At 50.0% G+C, this 17,877-nt stretch overlaps 2 protein-coding genes across 7 annotated transcripts in view; one reads left to right on the forward strand and one right to left on the reverse strand.

Annotated features, from left to right (window-relative positions):
* Positions 1-5,431, forward strand: part of HHAT (hedgehog acyltransferase) — a 335,352-nt gene extending 329,921 nt beyond the window's left edge. For all 5 annotated transcript variants that reach the window (XM_045982020.1, XM_045982019.1, XM_045982015.1 and 2 more), the window contains one exon: positions 2,820-5,431. In XM_045982020.1, coding sequence (XP_045837976.1) covers positions 2,820-2,911 — 92 coding nt within the window. In that variant the 3' untranslated portion in view covers positions 2,912-5,431. The remainder of the gene's footprint in view (positions 1-2,819) is intronic.
* Positions 5,432-5,566: 135 nt separating this feature from the next.
* The window catches only part of KCNH1 (potassium voltage-gated channel subfamily H member 1), a 388,389-nt gene continuing 376,078 nt past the window's right edge, over positions 5,567-17,877 (reverse strand). For both annotated transcript variants that reach the window (XM_045983592.1, XM_045983593.1), the window contains exon 11: positions 5,567-12,315. In XM_045983592.1, the coding sequence (XP_045839548.1) occupies positions 11,452-12,315 (864 nt within the window). In that variant the 3' untranslated portion in view covers positions 5,567-11,451. The remainder of the gene's footprint in view (positions 12,316-17,877) is intronic.

Consider the following 17,877-nt stretch of genomic DNA (forward strand, 5'->3'; position numbering starts at 1 on the left):
TCCACTGAGGAGCAGATGTCAACAGGTCCCCTGGCGTCTGTGTCTGAGGGCTCCAGGCAGGATGTGTCCATTTTGAAGCTTGAAAAAGTACCTGGCTGTCCTGGGCTGATTAGTGCCTGCCCTCCCCAGTATTCATGTCTGTCTGCAACAGCAGAATTGGACTTCATTTGGAAATAGAGGTTTTGCTGATGTCATTAGCCAAGTGTCTTGAGAAGAAATCATGGTGGATTTAGAGTAGGCCCTAAACCCAATGACTGGTGTCCTTCTAAGAGAGGTACTCTCTTAAGGGAAGAGGTACTCTCTTAAGGGAAGAGGTACTCTCTTAAGGGAAGAGGTACTCTCTTAAGAAAAGTACCACATGAAGACAGGCAGAGATTGGAAGTATGTTGCCATAATTCAGGAGTATCTGAGGTCATCCAAAGCTGGAAGAGGCAAGGGAGGAGTCTCCCTTAGAGCCTTTAGAGAGAGGACAACGTGGCAACACCTTGATTTCAGACTTGCAGCATCTAGAAGTATGAGAGATTGCATTTCTGTTGTTGGAAGCCACTAAGTTTGTGGTAATTTGCTCCAGCAGCCACAGGAAGTTAACCCACTGTCTGACGAGCAGACAGGAGGCAGGACTCTAGGGCTGGGCCTAGAGCCAGGCTCTTGGGGGTCCTCAGCTCCCCTCACTTCTCCTGCCTTCAGGGCCTAGAATTCTGGTGCCAAGCGAATCTCAGGAGAGAGTTGAAAATAAGAGTTCAGAGGAAGACCAGGGCTGGACTTCCTGTTATCATTCTCATCTTGGTGGAGAAAGACTTCTGTGTCTTCGCCCCAGTATTATGACTACCTTTCGTTAGTGCCCATCAGAGCCCAGGCACTGTGCAGGCCTTTACATCATGTCACACATTCCCTCCTTATGTCTTCATCACCTCGGGCCACCATAAGTAAGTATGTGGACTGGGTGGCTTGAACAACAGACATTTCTCACAGTTCCAGAGACTAGAAAAGTCTAAGATCAAGATGCCAGCTGATCTGGTTCCTGGTGAGGACCTTCTTTCTGGCTTCTAGATGGCCACCTTCTCACTGTGTCATATGGCAGAGAGAGAGGAGGCCAGCTCTTCGTGTCCCTTCTTCTGGGGGCACTAATCCCATCGCAATGGCTCCTCTCTCAAGATCTGATCCCAACCCATTTACCTCCTGAAGGCCCCACCTCAAAATATGCAGTGGGGGCTAGGGCATCAACACATGAATGCAGGAGGATACAATGAGTCCGTGGCATCCTGTAGAGGTACTCTGTCCCTCCCCTAGTTTGACATTTGAGATTTATCCAGTTGTTCCTGGTCACGGAGCTGGCAAGTGACAGAGTCAGGGTTTGAACTGGTGTCCGGGTTCACCTCGGAGCCGGCACACTTAACCACTATGCCGTATTCATAGAACTTCTAGTAATAATAATCACAGCTGCTTGTTGATATAGCAAGAAGGGAGCCTATAGACGTATAGTACCCTCAGTGGCTCCCCACTGCCTCCTCCCTACTTCTAGCCCTGCCCTGCCTGCCCCTTCCTGTGCAGTAGCCACAGTCCCGTGATCCCGGTTCCTGGGGTGGCCTGTGATGTTCACACTTGAGGTGGTCTCTCTGGTTGCTTATTTCTGCCTCTTTCCATCTGACAAACTCTTGCTCACCCCACATGGCCCAGTTTAAATGTGCTCTGTCTACATCATTATCTAGCACATGTTACATGGCTCATAGATCCCAGTAGTGTGTGTCTTTGCCAGGCTGGAGTGGGATCACCTATTTTGGCATCTGGTACCTTCCACAGCATCTCTGGATCTCCAGAGCTCCTGATATATGTTTGAGTAAGTGAAACATGGAGAGGACATGGACGTCATTAAGTGACCAGCAAGAAATGGCTGTTAATTGAAGAGGAGGAGGAGGAGAAGGGAGAGGAGGAGGAGAAAAAGAAAGAAAAGAACATCAGATATTCTAAGACGAGTACTTATAGAAGGAACCACTAAAAGCTTTGAGTTTTGAAAGCAAATGTTTAATTTAGGCTCTCCCTTCTGTGTTCTTACAGATGGCACTCAATTCCATATAACGGCCAATCTATATTTTGAGATTTACTGTGGGTCTTATGGACTTTTTTTCTTTTTTATTATTAACTACCTTAGTTTTCTAAATATATATTCTTTAAAAGCCAGTCCTATTTTTAAATTTTTTTAAATTAATATATAATGTATTATTTGTCCCAGGGGTAAGGTCTGTGAATCGTCAGGCTTACACACTTCATAGCACTCACCATAGCACATACCCTCCCCAATGTCCATCACCCAGCCACCCTACCCCTCCCCCCCACCCCCCAGCAACCCTCAGTTTTGTGAGGTTAAGAGTCTCTTAAGGCTTGTCTCCCTCCTGATCCCATCTTGTTTCATTTTTTCCTTCCCTACCCCCAATGAGCCCCCATCCTGCCTCTCAAATTCCTTGTATCAGAGAGATCATATGATAATTATCTTTCTCTGATTGACTTATTTCACTTAGCATAATACCCTCTAGTTCCATCCCCCTCATTGCAAATGGCAAAAAGCCAGTCCTATTTCTAAGCCTGATTTCCATTTGAGATAGCATACCTCTCCTTTTATGCTGGCCCAGTAGGAACGTAGGGTTCCGGTTGTTGGTGTTCCATTTAGAGCACACCTTCCAGGAGGCATGTGTCTTGATGTGTCAGCTGAGGCGCATGTTGTTTCTTGGGTTGCCTTCTCCAAAGGGGGAGAGTTTGCACTTGTGGAAGGTCCTGCCCCAGGTGTTTCTAACTGCTCTTCTGTCTCTGTCTTCCCGCTGCAGGCTGGCCATGTGTGACGCTCTCTGTCCTGGGATTCCTCTACTGCTACTCCCATGTGGGCATTGCCTGGGCCCAGACATACTCAGTGGACTAATGCCACCCAGCCAGTGCCAGCCCTTCCTGCTGGCCTCCAAGGCAACTGGTGCTTCACCCTGACCTCGTACACCAAGATAACCTCCAAGGAACCAGTGCGTCATCTGCTCATCTTTGGTTGGAGTTATCTCCCTCCAAGACTGGGAGCTTGAGGTCTCATAGAAAATTGACAACCAGTGAGGCTTCTAACTCTGGGGACCAGAGCTCATCTCCCCCTGCCCCATCACTTTCCTGTTGAGTAAGCAGGGGGCCAGAGCAGTATTGTCTTGCCTGCTGCACATGGTAACCTTGTGGTCTAGAACCTGGTCCCAGGGCCGTTCAGGTTCTTTCTACTTTACCAAGAAATTAAATGCAATAGATATTTCTGAAATATTTTGCTAACATGTAAGTGATTTCTTTCCCATGCCCTGCAGTGTGGTCTCTAGAACCAGCACTGGGGTCTGAGCTTCACACTTCAGCTCCCCGGCAGGGAGGAGACAAAGCCACAGTTAAGTTTTTCATTGTCCAGTCAAAGAAGATACAGCATGTCCTATCATGTTCCAAGGGGCCAGTACCTAAGGAGATCTGTTATTGGAACACTGTCACAGTGATCGACATTTGGATGCTTGTTCCCTAGATCTGCAGAGTATAAACACGGCAGTTCCTCTACTGGACAGTTAATCTTCATTTCCCAGCAAAGAAGAAGAATTAAAGAACCGTGAGCTAGCGCACCCACAGACGGGTGCTACCAGGCAAGTGACAAAGGGTAAAGATGGTTTTCTGTGGTCCTCTCTTCATGAGTAAGCCCCAGCAGTCATCTTCCTGCTCAGTGGTTTACACTCTGGTTTACATTGTTTTATTTCATTTCAAATAAAATGGAGCCTTTTCTGTCATACTGATAATTCACATTTTTGCAGAATCATTTTGAGTATTTTTTGAAGAAAATGCTTAAAATGTAAATATCTGTGACTCTTATTTAATTATTCACACTTCTGGAAAGTGGGTGACAGGTCACTAATAGTTGTAAGTGGTAGAAGAGGCTGAAGAGATCTGTTTGGCTTTGGATTTTTTTTTTCCCCCTGAGAGGGCAAGTGATATGTGAAGAAGCTGGGAAGTCTGATCCATAGTGTACCTCATTATGGGAGAACTTAGTACATCTCAAACCCATGGATAAAATTGTTATCAAATGAAAGGTTCCCTTGGACCGGGGTGGGCCACATACCTTACATTTGCCATCTGGCGTGATCCTTGTGTCCTGGCTGTGGCTTTTAACTCAGTGAGATTCAAACTCCTAGAATGCAGGACTGGCCGTCTTGCTGATATGCTTTCTTCCTACCCATTCTGCCTGGAAGAGCAGACGTGGATAGAGCAGGCAGGCGTGCAGTGGGTGTACCCCGGCTTGACTGCTGCTTGGAACAGACCCAGAGGGGCAGCAGGCTGACAGCAGTGGCCGTAGCGGTTGGGTGAGTAAAGGACAGAGAGGCCCATGCAGGTGATCCCAGGGTGCTGGGAAGTTTTAAGTAGGGTATGGTGCTGGGAAGAGAGAACTCTCCAGGGACTATAGTTCAGGATCATGGGCTGACTCGTTCCGGAACCGTGGTCAGCCACAGGGAGCCTGGCTAAGCACACACGGGCGTGAAGATGATTGTAGGCAAGTGTCTGATGTATGTACATACGTAAATAATGCAAAGTATTTTGAACTCTTCAGAGACACCATTTATGTAAAAACAAATTTATTCACTCAACTTATATTGGAAGAATTGGTGAATATATTTGGAGCTAATAATCCTGAATTTCCTTTAAGCTATTACATGACTTGGAGTGGTTCTTCGGAATTAGTTCACGATGAGCTACATATTTGAGGTCTGATTAACCAACATGCGGATTATTTAGGACCGTTGTTTTCCTTCTTTGACCTCTTGCTGTTCTCCAACTGTAATATGAAAGCCGTAATAGATCTCTCTTCATGCATGTGAAGTAAAGCCTTGGATTTACTCTGAATGAAAGACTCCTGAAGTGCCTGGCAGGACAGAGCAGCTCTCATACTCACTTTGCAAAAGCCATCAGCCCCGGGCAGCTTCAAGCATGGGGCAGGAAAACAACTAGGCAAGGTACCAAGGTCGCTTCTAGCCCCGGGATCCTCTGACCGCAACCGAGCCCTGTGGACAAGCCGAGCTGCAAACACGATCGCCAAGATGATCCCCAAGGAGGCAAGCAGGACATCTGAAGGACAGACAACTCTTGGTCATTTTGACTAATTTGGGGGACCGTGCAAGAAGATGTCCAAGTATATAATATATAATAATATAATTATATATAATATAATAAGAAATTAACCAAAATATACTGAGTTTGTTTTCTAACAAATGTCCCAGAATATCTCCACACAAGAGGCCCAACCACTGAGAAGCCAGGTTGCCTTGAGGGTGCTGGCCTTCCTCAGTGGGCTTTGAGAAACCCAAGGCCCTTCTTCAGGGAAACTGTTTTATTTTAAAACAAACCAACAAAATCCCCCTAATAGTTGACACCCCTTTGGCACCCAGAATGTAGTATCTATTACTGAGCACTGTATTACTAGTCCTTCTGACTAATTACAAAAATCATATTCACAAAGAGGGATTTTTTTCACCATTGAGGATATATAAAGAACCTAATTAATGTCCAGTGCTTTATTCGGTGAAACTTTTTTTTTTTAGGTGAGACTTTTGAATGAGTATCAGTCACTTGGACTTTATCACCTTTCCTTTATTTTTATTATGCTTTTCTGCAATGTAATTAAAGAATGGGTTGTAGAGGACATCATTAAAAATGCTGTACTCATACTACAGCCCTATGGGATCAAGCAGAGGCCCAAATATGGCTTGCAGATCACAAATTCCTCATCCTGAGTTAAGTTCTGTCTACAGAAAGCAAAGTGTGCTTTTTGAAATGCAGTCCCCTGGTATTAAAAAAGAAAGGTTGACAGTCCTGTGGAGAATCTCATCAGCAAGAAGCAATTATTCAAGCAAGTATTAAAACCACAGCCAAACTGAGAGTGCTGGGACTTAGGACTAGTTCATTTAGGGTCAAGCAGTCCTCTACCTTAGTAGCTTCGGAGACCATCCATGAATTAAAGCACGGATCAGAACTCATATGGTTGATATGGAATCACTCCAAAAAGACGCGGTTCTGTTTTTTTACACTGTTTTAAAAGTCAGGGAAGCATTAATAGATTTTAAACAGATTTCAACCCAAATTGTTTAAAATGTAAACTTCTAATTAGGAGGTCATGTTCAGATATATGTGAAATCACTGTGTTGTACCACAATTTTCCAGGGATGGCACCATTGGAAGGCATCTTGGGACGTCCGAAGAGCAGATACAGCCTTATTTCTGGATCATGTGGCAAACCACTGTCACAAACATCCTCTTGCTATGCTGTCCTTAGACACACAATCTTGGGGTCTCTAGAATCCTAAGGCCCCCAAAACCAGACTTACAGGTACTCTCCAAATTAGGGCCTCCCAAGCTCTTGAAAAGGAATAGAAAGTACCATCCTTGTTCTGTCATCTTAGGTCAGAACATCCAATTCAATGCCTTAAAATTATGTAAGAAAAGGCAAAAAGCAAGTATCCTGTATAAAATAGTTTATTACCATAATAAATAAAACTTTTTTTTTTTTTTTTTACAAATATCATTTGTGCTTGTTTAAAAATGTCGAGAAGGGCATGTCATCAGTGGAGGGGCCCGCGTACTCCTCTTCCCATTCCCAAGCACACACACAGTGGAGTTTCTGGCAGCATGGTCAGCTGACCATAAAAATAGGGTCAGCTCATTTGCACTTCTGTCTATATGTCATGCTCAAAGTGGCAGATGCGAAGGAAAAAGAAAAACCCAGTGGAGGATTTGGCGGGACTCAATGGAAAGATATCAATATAAGAAGCCCCAGACTGACGGGCTGCTCAGGAGTAGAAATGTCTCTACGGCGTTGGCGAACCATCAGCTGTGGACAGCCTCCCACTGATGCAGAAATACGATGTCTGAATACTAAGAGAATACATTCATTGGGGCGGGGAGGGCACCCACTGGGTCTGGTGCCTGTGGGGCACTTGAGTCCTATTCTAGAGGTTCCAGAATGTATCTGATTTGCTCGCATGAGAAAGATGTTTCATTTGAAACTAATTTAAGCTGCAAATTCACATTGATTCTTTTGAACCGTGTATGGTGGTTGGCGGGGAGAGTGGGATTTAAAACTTCAAAACACGAATGCCTTGTGTGAGAAAATGATGCTTTCTCTGGTGGCTGCGGATGGTGTTGAGGGGACGGTGATGGCCCCCCAGCTGGAGGGCACAAGAGCTGGTGGAAGTATTGGTCTTGAAGCGAGCGAGAAGGCAGTACAATTTTGTGACAGAGGAGAGGCTACCCTGGGGTCTGAGAGTGCCCTTAGGGGGTTCCTCTTTTGAAGCAACACAAAGTAAGGGGCGGGGGGGGGGGGGGGGGGCGGGGGGGGGGGAGTGTTGGTAGCTCCATCCCAGCTGGAGTTCCATTCAAGGGTCTTAAGGCTAAACATCTTTATTGCAAAACGTACAATGTATTAATTGAATGTACTTCAGAAACTTATCTCCACCAGGGCTCCTAAAATTTTCTAGAGTGTATGTGCCATATGTGCCATATGGCGGTCGAGGCAACAAGGGGAGAGGAGGCTCTCCCTACACCTGGGACCCCCTTAAGGCATTCTTTTAGTTCCCACAAGGGCTTGGACAAAAATTCTAACAGTTGGCTTCTTACTTTGACCTTCCACCAAAGGATTCAGGAGGGGAAGCTTGAGGGATGGGCTGCGGTGGTGCAGGGCATTTTTGACTCTGTGCCGTGCTGACTCCACACTTCTGACAGAAGGTTCCAGAAAAGGGCCTGATATTTGGCCAGCAACAGCACACAGGATCTAGAAGGTTGAGGGTGAAATAGGCCCAGGAATTGGATAACAAGGAATGGGAACCACTTTGAAACACTTGGGCCCATGTTATTGTAGCATCAGAGATGTTTTAAGCCATTGGTTGCCTGCTACTGGCTACAGACTCTGCACACAGATGTAGTCTGGGGTTGAGAATTAAAAAATGGTCTTAGGAAAGAGTCAGGTCTGAGCATGAGAGAATAAGGTGGCTGAAGGTGCAGATATCAAAGTTGTGCACAAAACCAGGGCTTCTCAGCCAGAGGGGTGCCTCCCTTTCCTTCCTGGGGGAACCTTACCCTACTTGGTGGAGGCGTCCTTGCAGGTATATGGGCCAGCAGCCCTCAAAGCTCGAGTCTGTGTCCTCCACCAAGAATGAGTGCACCATCTGGTTGGCCATCTTCTTTCAGAGACTCAACCCTCACCCCCACACCTCCTTCAGTGGGGGAGAGGAGAGCATAGTCAACAAGCAGCCAAGTGCTGGGGCAGGACCTCTGGTTCCAAAGCAGGGACACTCTGGAAAGTGGAGCCTCCCTACAAATCACATTCAAGGTAAGGAGTTTAAGTATGAGATCAAGTAACCAGCAAGTACTGGGTAATGGAATGGTATAATACATTATGTCCCCTTCCCTTGGAAAGGAACAAATTACTCAGGTTAAATATGTCTCAGCTGAACTTCTAAAGTCTAAATGTTTGGTCCAACACCTAGTGACTCTGTTTCCCTAACCTCTCTTCAGCCACCAGATAGTGGAAGGTTCAGTCAGTATCTGGAGCTTGTGGCCCTTGCTCAGGAAGCCAGAGCTGCATCCAGGCAAGAGCAGGTTGTTAGCACAAAGCCGCCCATGGCCACGTGCATGTCGCAAAGATGAAAGGAGAAAAGGTTTGGCTCATTTAAAAAAAAATTTTTTTCCCGAGGAAACAAAGCACAAGTCCCTATAATCCTTAAGCAGAAAAGACTAAAAGCACGTACAGCCACACTGCAGTGATCTGTCACCACAGGCTCACGTGCGGGTCCCGTGACCCCGAGATGAGCACATTCCATCCACAGGATCCAGGCTTCTGGTCATGAGCCCTATCCAAATCCTAGGAGTCAATCCATGAGTACATTCACGAAGCTTTATTTTTCCCCCAAGACAAGTGTGGACTTTCAAGTCTGGCCCATCAGTGTTTTTGCCCCTCAGACCCCAGTGGGGAGTCATTTCTTAATAACACAACTGTGCCCTCCAGCAGAGCCAGTGGGGAAGGGCCCCACTAGGCTGGCCTGCAGGGTGCTGTACAGGAGCCTGTCATCAAACCCACAGAGAGCTGGGCGGGTGCTTCTGAAGCTGGGCAATGGAGTTATTAGGGCCCTGACCCCTGACTTGAAAGTAGTGGGCACTAAACTTCAGAAGCAGGCTAATGAGCACATTTAAGGAATGCCAAACTAGGACATTCTGGAACAGATGGGATTCCAGATCTTTTAGAGCCTCTGGACTAGTTGGCAGCTTCTCAAGGACACTGAAATTCCCACTGCTTTATCCAGAGTCACAAACAGTCATGACTTGGCCTTGGGAAAATATACTTCCCCCTCATTCTACGCTGCCATCTGAGGCTAGATTGAATAATGCTGTAGGCTTAGGAAGCCAGGAACCACCCCAGTAAGCCTCCCATGAGTGGGTGATTAAGTTATATGGGACCCCTGGGGAAGGAACCTTCTCTTGACTTCCTGGATCTCTGTTCTCCAGGGCCATCTGTGCCAGTGCTGGGTGCCAGGAGGGGACAACCCCATTCTGCATAGACTGCTGAAGGCCAAGTCCTGGGACCTGTCATGGCCACTGAACAGGACCAAAGGGACATGTGGGTATGTGGGCGCTGACAGGAGACCTTCAGAAACGCTGAGTATCTTTGGTAGGGCAAGTCCTGCCCTGGCAGTTCCCCTTAGTACTGAGGGGCTGAGCACGGGTTCAGGATCCGTGCAGCAAAGTCATGCCAGGTGCAGGGGTGAGGTGCTGCAGTGTGACCCATGCAGAAAGCCAGAGCCCTGGATGAGTCCCTGCTGTCACCCAGAGTCCAGGTCCCCTCTCTCTCCAAGCTAGTTCTTAGAGCTGAACTTCCAACCTTGGTTGTCAAGTTTTAGGGTCCTGACCCTCTCTGCAGGGCATACACCTGAGCTAGTTCCACTGGGCCTAGGAGAGACCTCTTTCCCTTCTCGGATACCCTTGGAAGGAGCCCAAACACATGAATAATTTGACTCCATGTGCCTAGGAGGCAACAGAGTGTCCCGAGCATTGGCATAGGGATCTGGATGGCCCACAGGTGGCTCTGTGACCGTCGCCCTGAGCTCAGACCTTCCCTGGGCCTCCTCTCTCCATCACCCTACAAAGCCATCCGGAGAACCTGCTGCCTCCTTCTCTTTCTCCTGCACCTGAAGCAAGTACAGCCTTGGCCTGCAGTCTTCTCCATTTCTCCTGAAGTCCTGCTGACGGTAGCAGGAGAAAAAGAAGTTAATTTTAAAATAAGGCCAAGCATGGATCCCAAGGGTCCTCTAATGACCCCATGCAGTGGACAAAATAAACTTCTGAAGGGCCCTCAATCCCAGTGAGAATCAGAACATAAACATAGGACTTGCTACAATCATTCTTCTGAGGTTATGTGTGTGTGTGTGTGTGTGTGTGTGTGTGTATGTGTGTGTGTGTGTCTGCTTTGCTAACAAAGCAACTGTGGGCTCATTGCCCTTCCTGCCGATGCTGCACACCCTGAGGAAGGCCACAGGAACACTGCGGGAGACGCTGAGAAGGAAAAGAAGCGAAGGGGCCCATGCGATGAGGACAGCGGCATGGAGCAGGGCCAGAGGTGCATGAGAGGCTTCTGGAACCCTCCCTGTGGTCTCTCCCATGATAGCAGGCTGCAGAGCACAGCCCAGAAAGTCTCTGCTTCCTGAAAGCCCCTTTCCAGCGCTTCTACTTAGGAAAGGAGACCCGAGGATTCCCGGCTTTCAGTGTCCATGGGAGGTACCCAAAGCACCTCACGGTTTTCTGGTCTTAACCATTAGGGACAGAAAGTTGCAAGGCTCTGCCCTCCTTGTCCCTCAAGCTCCTCTTGTCCTGGGCTTGTTACAAATGACTACCATAGGAAAATAGAAGATGACGACAGACACGGGCTGTACAAGGACAGGGAATGCTGGGAAGTCCCTGTGCTCACCGCAGTCTTTGGGGTTCTTGGCGCAGGAACCCAGCCTGGTATCTACATGGGGGGGTTCTCCAGGGCGCTCCCACTAGTTCCCAAGTAGCTGCTCCTCTTTTCTAGCGGTTGTCCTCTTTTACAAGGATCATGGCAGTAAAAAATTAAAAATGAAGGAAAATACCCTTTAGACAGCATGCCCCCTCTTCCAGAATTGTGCAGACAGTTCGAGAGCGGCTGCCATCTTGCAGGGTGGTGGCACGTGCCTCTTCCCACGTCTGCTCCCAGAGAAAGAGGGAGTGAGAGAGAGAGGGAGCGTGTGCCTAAGCGACTGGTCCCGCTCTGATTTTCTGTCAGGAAAAGCCTACTTTGGAAATTGTTGGTCATGTAGGTGTGTGTGGTGGGAGGGGTGTTGAGGGCAGGGAGGCGGGGTTTTATCTTTGACTTCCTTTCTTTCTTTTTTTTAAACAGACCACTCAGCTTGCTCCAAAAATATCTCTTTCTGATTCTGGGGACTGGGGCCTCGATATCTCAAACAGCTCCTGAGGAGACTGAGAGGATCTTCTGGAAGTTAATATCCTGAGTATCTCAGAGAGCTGTTTCTCAATATTTGTCATTTTGGTGTTCAAGGCCTTGATGTCCTCCTTCAGCTCGTGCTTCACCTCCAGGACCGTGGCCTGCAGCGTCTGCTCAGGGATGGGGTAGAAAGAGTGCTTGACCTCCGCCAAGATGGGGCTTCGGTCCTGGGGGCTCCTGGCCTCGCCAACGTTGTCCAGGCGCAGGTCGCTCTTGGTGATGCCACTGTCACAGGAGTCCGTCTTCTTGAGGGTGGCCTCTCCGGACGCCTTGGTCCTGTCGGGGAGCGTCTCCATGGACTCGGCCTTGGCCACCTGGCTCCAGTCCTCAGCCTTGCCGCAGGCATCCCTGAAGCGGGCCCAGCCCTTGCGCCTGGTGCAGTCGCCGCCTCCACCGCCGGCCCTGGCGCCCAAACACTCAACCCCGGGCGCGTGCAGCCGCCCGTGGTCTGCCACTGCAGCTGTGGAGGTCGCCTGGAAGGCCACGGGCGTGGCGGGGCTCTCACGCACGGTCACCACGCTGGCCTTCGCCAGGCTGTGATTGGCTGAGGCGTGCTCTGCGAGGGCGCTGCCCTTCTCCACGTCCAGGTCGTCGGGGTCACGGCTGCCCCGCTCTGCAGCCAGTCGGGCCTCCTTCTGCTGCCGGAACCTCTGGAAGAGTCGCCGGACAGGGTGGTCCGGGGGCAAGATCAGGGGGGCCTCATTCTTGCGTTTCATGCGCTCTTCCTCTTCACGTTTCACATCGCTGATCTTCCGGAACACGATCTGCAGTGAGACAGAAACACAGCAAAGCTCTTCAGCCCCTCAGCATCAGCCTCGGGCCCCCAAGGGCCGGGTGCACTCATGGCGCACCCCCATCCCTGCTGGGCCCCACCGGGCTTTGCTCAGGGCCTGCCCACCCCTGCCTTTCCCGACCCTCAGCCCTCCTTCCCAGGAATTGACTCTTGCCCTCATTCTCTTCAAGAGAAACAACCCCCACCCCATCCATCCCCATGAGCCGGGAACGGGGCTGGAGATGCCAGATGGCCTCCTCCTGGGAGACTGTCCTGGTACCTCAGCAGGGCCCCTGATAACCTGTCCTGGCCTTTTCAAAAACCATTTTTCTGACCCCGCCTCCAACCTGCTGCATTAGAACCTCCAGACAGGAAGCCTTTGCATGCGTAACAAGCTTCCTAGGTGATGCATGCATGAACGTTTGAGTCCCCCTGGTCTACACCACATTCCAGTGCACGAAGGTTCAGATGAGTACCCAGGCAGGGCCACAGCTAAGACCACCACTGCCATCTGCAGATCTGGACCCTTAATGAACTTGGCTGGCTCTGAAAGCAAAAGCAAGTCTCACTTGGAAGTCCCCCATCCCCAGGCGACTCAGGGGACTCGGGAAGAGCCCATGGCCTGCACACGGCCTTGTCATAACACCAGCAACCACCAAGATGGGTCGTAAGGTACGCGAATGTTACTTCATGTATTCCTCGTAGCAGCACTGGAAGGCCCCTGGGACGCATTCTCACTTTAGAGAAGAGGAAAACCAAGGTTCAGGGTAGCTAAATGTCACATGAAAGATAAGTTTGCCATAAGCGACTCATTCCCGAGGCTTCTAACCCCAGACCCATCAGACGTCCAACAAGTACTCACGGATGAAGACAATGCTTCATGCAGAGGATGGACAGATAGTCAGCCAACCAGTTCAAGAATCTGGCCCTGAGTGCAGCAAGAGCCACGAATGAAGGGCTTTCCCCGGGCTGCCCTCTGATTATGGGAAAGCCATGTAATTTCTGGCTTATGAGGCATGAGGCAGGTGCACTCAGGGATGTGCTGACTTTTCCCACCTCTGAACCTATGGGAAGCCACCTACTATATGTTGTTATAGAAATCACTTGTCTGAGGACCCATCCTGTGATCACTGAGAAGCAGAGGAGAGGCCTGTGTAAGGGAGAGAAGCAGCTTTTCCACCATTGCAATCTGGAAACCTGTGCCCTGGGCAGGCAGGCTCGGACCAATGCAGATCCCATCCTGAGGACCTGCCACAGGGTTCTCAGGTCTTGGGGAGGCACATGGGGTGGGAGGTCAGGAACACAGGCTTTGGGATCAGAAAGAATGAAATCCCAACCTTGCCACGTCACTGTGTGACCTCACACAGGCATCGTCACTCCTGAGTCTATTTCCTCCTTAAAAAGTGGGAACAATCCCCACTTTTCTGACTTGGCGTAAAGCTAACACAAGACTACTTATGTGACAGCACCGGCCCATGGTTGATGCTCAACCTGAACCCTTCTTCCTTCACCCTTTCGAGGCCTCAGCGTTTTTAACCTCCAGGTGCCAATCGATGGGAGAATAACTTCTGCCCAGAAAGAGGAAACACAGATGTCACAAGCAATGATCTAAAAGAAGGGACTGGCTTGGAACACACACGGTCCTCTTGGAAGCTCTCTCAACATCAAAGAGTAAGGCAGCTCTGGAGACCTGAGATGTTTGAACACTAAAGAAAAGGAAGTACTTCTTTAGACACCAAGAAAGCAACACAGAACTTATCCCAAGAGGTCAAATGTGAAATATACCAGGAGACTGACAAAGGCCGTTAATATGCACTTGTGATGGACGCTTGTGAGGGGCAGGTATCCTCTGGACTTCAACCCAAGGCCCATGGATCCTAGACCAGAGGATGGGGGCCCAGCTTGACCCAGGCAATGTTTTCGGCTGTTGTAGTCATGTTAACAGGGCAGTTCAGCATGTACGGGCTGGGGCTCCCTGTAGGGGATGTCTGGCTCTATGCCGACTCTTCTGAAGCCTCTTGCCTTATCCCAAAGTGTCCTCCTAGTGCTGCTATCAGCCATCCTGCGAGCTGGAGACAGCCCCACCTGAACATCCATGGCTTGCCTGATGGGCAGATGAACCAGGAAAGAGCTTCCTGCCCAGCAAAAATGCCCGCCCTTTGAGAATCCATGAGTAAAACCAGCAACCCCCAGCAGACACAGAGCTGCTGCAGTCTGACAGCTGTGCTGACCTGGGCTCTGGGGTTCTGCTTACTAACTTCACCTGTGTTTTTGGAGACACTGGTCTTGGAATCTTTGTCTCCGAGGCAGCCACGACCACACATTTGGCCAAGTATTTCATATCTGAGTGGGCAGGGGTGGCCACACGACTCACAGTAGTGAGGCAGGAATGTGGCGCCCTCTGTATCTGTGCATCACCCTGATGGGTGGGAAGGGCATTTCCTGTGCCATGTTCCAGTCAAGTGGTGCCTCCCATCTCTAACCCCCCTGTGGAGCCGCAGAACGCGGGATTCTGGGTTTCCATCGCCCCCTAGTGGACGGATGAAGCTGCAAGATCAACTCCCCGGCCTCCCACCCCTCAGGCCCTGGGTAAGCTCCATCCTTTCTGAGCAATTTCAGATATTGAAAAGACCCGTTCACCTGCTTGAAGCTCCATGCCATCTCATCTCCTGGCCCACCCCTTCACCCTGACTCCTACATGACCTTCAGGATTCAGCTTAGGAGTCATGTTCTCCAACAAGCTTCCCTGGCTTTCCCCACGGTCAAAGACCTTTGCAGCTGGGAGCACACAGCCCTGCCACAGCCAGCTGCAACCATCGTGAAAAGCAGCATTTTGGTTATTCTTCTTTTCCAGGTTTTTTTTTTTTTTTTTTCATCTTTGGTACCATGTCTGATATATATAGTGCTTAATCAATGGTCAATGAGTCACTGAATATGTCAGTGAATAAATTATGGCCATCTCCCCGTTTGTGAGCTCGTGCTGGGGTAAAAGAAATGATGCATATGCCATCCCCCAACACACACACACACACACACACACACACACAAAGCCAACTCAGATGTTTGGGGTCTAATGGAGAGCAGGAGAGATTGCCAGTGAACTTGTTTATGTGCAACAGATACAGTCCTGATGAGTAGTGAGCACATGGACCCTGATTTATGACACTTCTACCTTAAGATAGTGCTCAAGGGATACACGTTCCCTAGAAATTATGCATTTGCTGGGGCCAGAGATACGCGCCATGATGCTCTCCCGTGATGCCAGGCAGAGGCAGCGAGCCCCAGCTCCTGGGCAGTCAGGCAATCACGAAGGTGGACAGCTGACCTATGTAGGACCATTCCTACTCACACATCCGTGCTGTCCTTCCCTTTCAGTATGGCACTCGATCATTTACATGAGACGGTCAACACTTCGTTATGAAATAGGCTTTGCGTTAGAGGAAGGTCACAGGGCTATAAGTTAAAACAGAACTTCAGGGGCAGGCTGGTGTTCTCGCCTTGCCATTCCCTTTCCTCCCACTGGCAAAGGGTAGTGGGGCCACAGCATCAGGGGTCAGTCTGGAGACATTGTTACCAGGGACTCCAGTCACCCGGCAGAAAGGCCACAACCTGGTGACAGGCTGGCCTGGGTCCAGTCACTGATGACGGGATCAGTCTGGATTGCTCCTGGCCAGCCAGAGTCCTGCAGGCCCACAGGGACATATATTTTGCCTTGCCTGATGTGGGGGGGCACAAGAGGCCCCTGCAGAATGCCGAGCAGCTCATAACTTATGGCAGCTTGGGGAGACAGAGGAGGTCCCAGGCAGGATGGCCATTGAGCCTCCCTCATTCATCTCTGCATCCCTCTGGGGACTCACCGGGCACGAGCCTTGAGCCTGGAGGCCTTTACTAGGTGGCTGTTGAGCTGGACAGAACTGACACCTGGCTCGTCAAGCTACAGGGCTTTCTGAGCAGCTACTTCAAGTGTGTTTGAAAAAGCAAACCGCCCAGAGTCGGAGGTGAGTCAGTACCTTTGATGCCCTTTCTGGGTTCCATTCACAGAGAGCCTGGGTCCTCTCAAGCCTTTTCCAAGCCCCAGACCCAGACCAAGGGGGGCCAGAGTCTCCTCAGCGTCACTGAGCGAGAGGGCCCCAGCTGCACAGGTTGGGGAAAGATCGGGCGGGGAAGGGAACGGACCACCTGGAATCCGGACAGCACAGAGGGTGAGGGGAGGGCAGCTGAGTGGGAGCCCAGTTGCTTGAAAGAGCTAAAGTTGGAAGCAAAAATATATACATAATGTCAATTCTCAGTGGTTTACATAAATGAACAGAGACTGAGCATGAATCATAGAAAACCACAGATAAACCAAAAGGAATTTATTTTGGTTTTCATCAGATTCAGACGCATGCCCCGATCCTAAACACGGAGAAGCAGTAGGAAGAGCTCAGGCTTGGAGCGCTCCCAACCCTGTCACTGACCAGCCACCCTGTGGCCTTGGGTAAGTCATGTCCTTCCTTGGCTGGACCAGATCACCAGTTCTCAAACCTGGCTGTCACTCAGACCTCACTCTACCGAGTGAGAACTTCCTGCAGCAGGCTCAGAAACTGGCACGGGTGACAAGCTCCCAAGTGACTGACTCTGGCAGCCTGAGCCAGGTCTCCGACCCCTGGATTGATGACTAGTGAGGTCACAGCCACTCTGCTGTCTTCTGTTTGTACACGCATGCTCAGACAGGAGTGTGGCCACAGACTGGCCCAGCCCCCCCTCCCCGAGTGCCCCTCTGCCAGAGTCCACACTTGCAGCTCTACCACCTGTGTGCTGCCTGGGATTTGGCGGGGGTGACCTCAGTGAGACCCAATGAACCTCTGGTCCCTGGAGGAGGACCCAAAGAGGCCTGATAGGCCCTGCTATGACTTTGGGCTGCTTCATCCTTTGATCCAACAGAAAGAGAGGTTTGTGGCCTGGAACGGAGGACACGAAGATTTACGATTATAGAGCAAAATTTACAGAGCACTTCTGGTGTGTGGGGCACTCGGTGGGGTACACACACAGCCGTGCCATGCCAGGGGAGCGGGGGTCTGGGCTGGCACAGACCCAAGCTACTGCGAGAGACAGAGCAGCATCAGAAGGCGGCAGGTTCCCAGGCTCCTGTCCCTAAAGGCTCTGCTGACGTGGCCTCTTCCTCATGGCTTCCCCTCCCACCAGCCCCCTCCACTGGCAGCCCTGCCTGGTTTTACGACAGAGCATAAAACTTGAAGATAACAAACGGGGCCATTTACGAAACTGAAAACCTGGGAAAACAAAATGGAGATGGACCGATTTGATAAGGCAATGAGCTGGGTGTTGCTTTTGGAAAAGGCCAGTTCTTAACCTCCCTCCGAATGGCTCTTTATGGAATCAAGGGCTGCTTTTTTTCTCTCACAGCAGCATGAATATGTGGACTGCCCAGGGAGGGGTCACGGCTTCCAGAAGGACCGACAGAGGCCAGTCCAGGCCTCAGACTTCACTCACGGAGCCCAGACTGTGAGCTGCCCGCACCTGTGGCTAGAAAGCGATGGAGCCCGTCTCTGCCAGC

This window comes from Meles meles, chromosome 17, assembly GCF_922984935.1.
Source record: "Meles meles chromosome 17, mMelMel3.1 paternal haplotype, whole genome shotgun sequence".
Lineage (NCBI taxonomy): Eukaryota > Metazoa > Chordata > Mammalia > Carnivora > Mustelidae > Meles > Meles meles.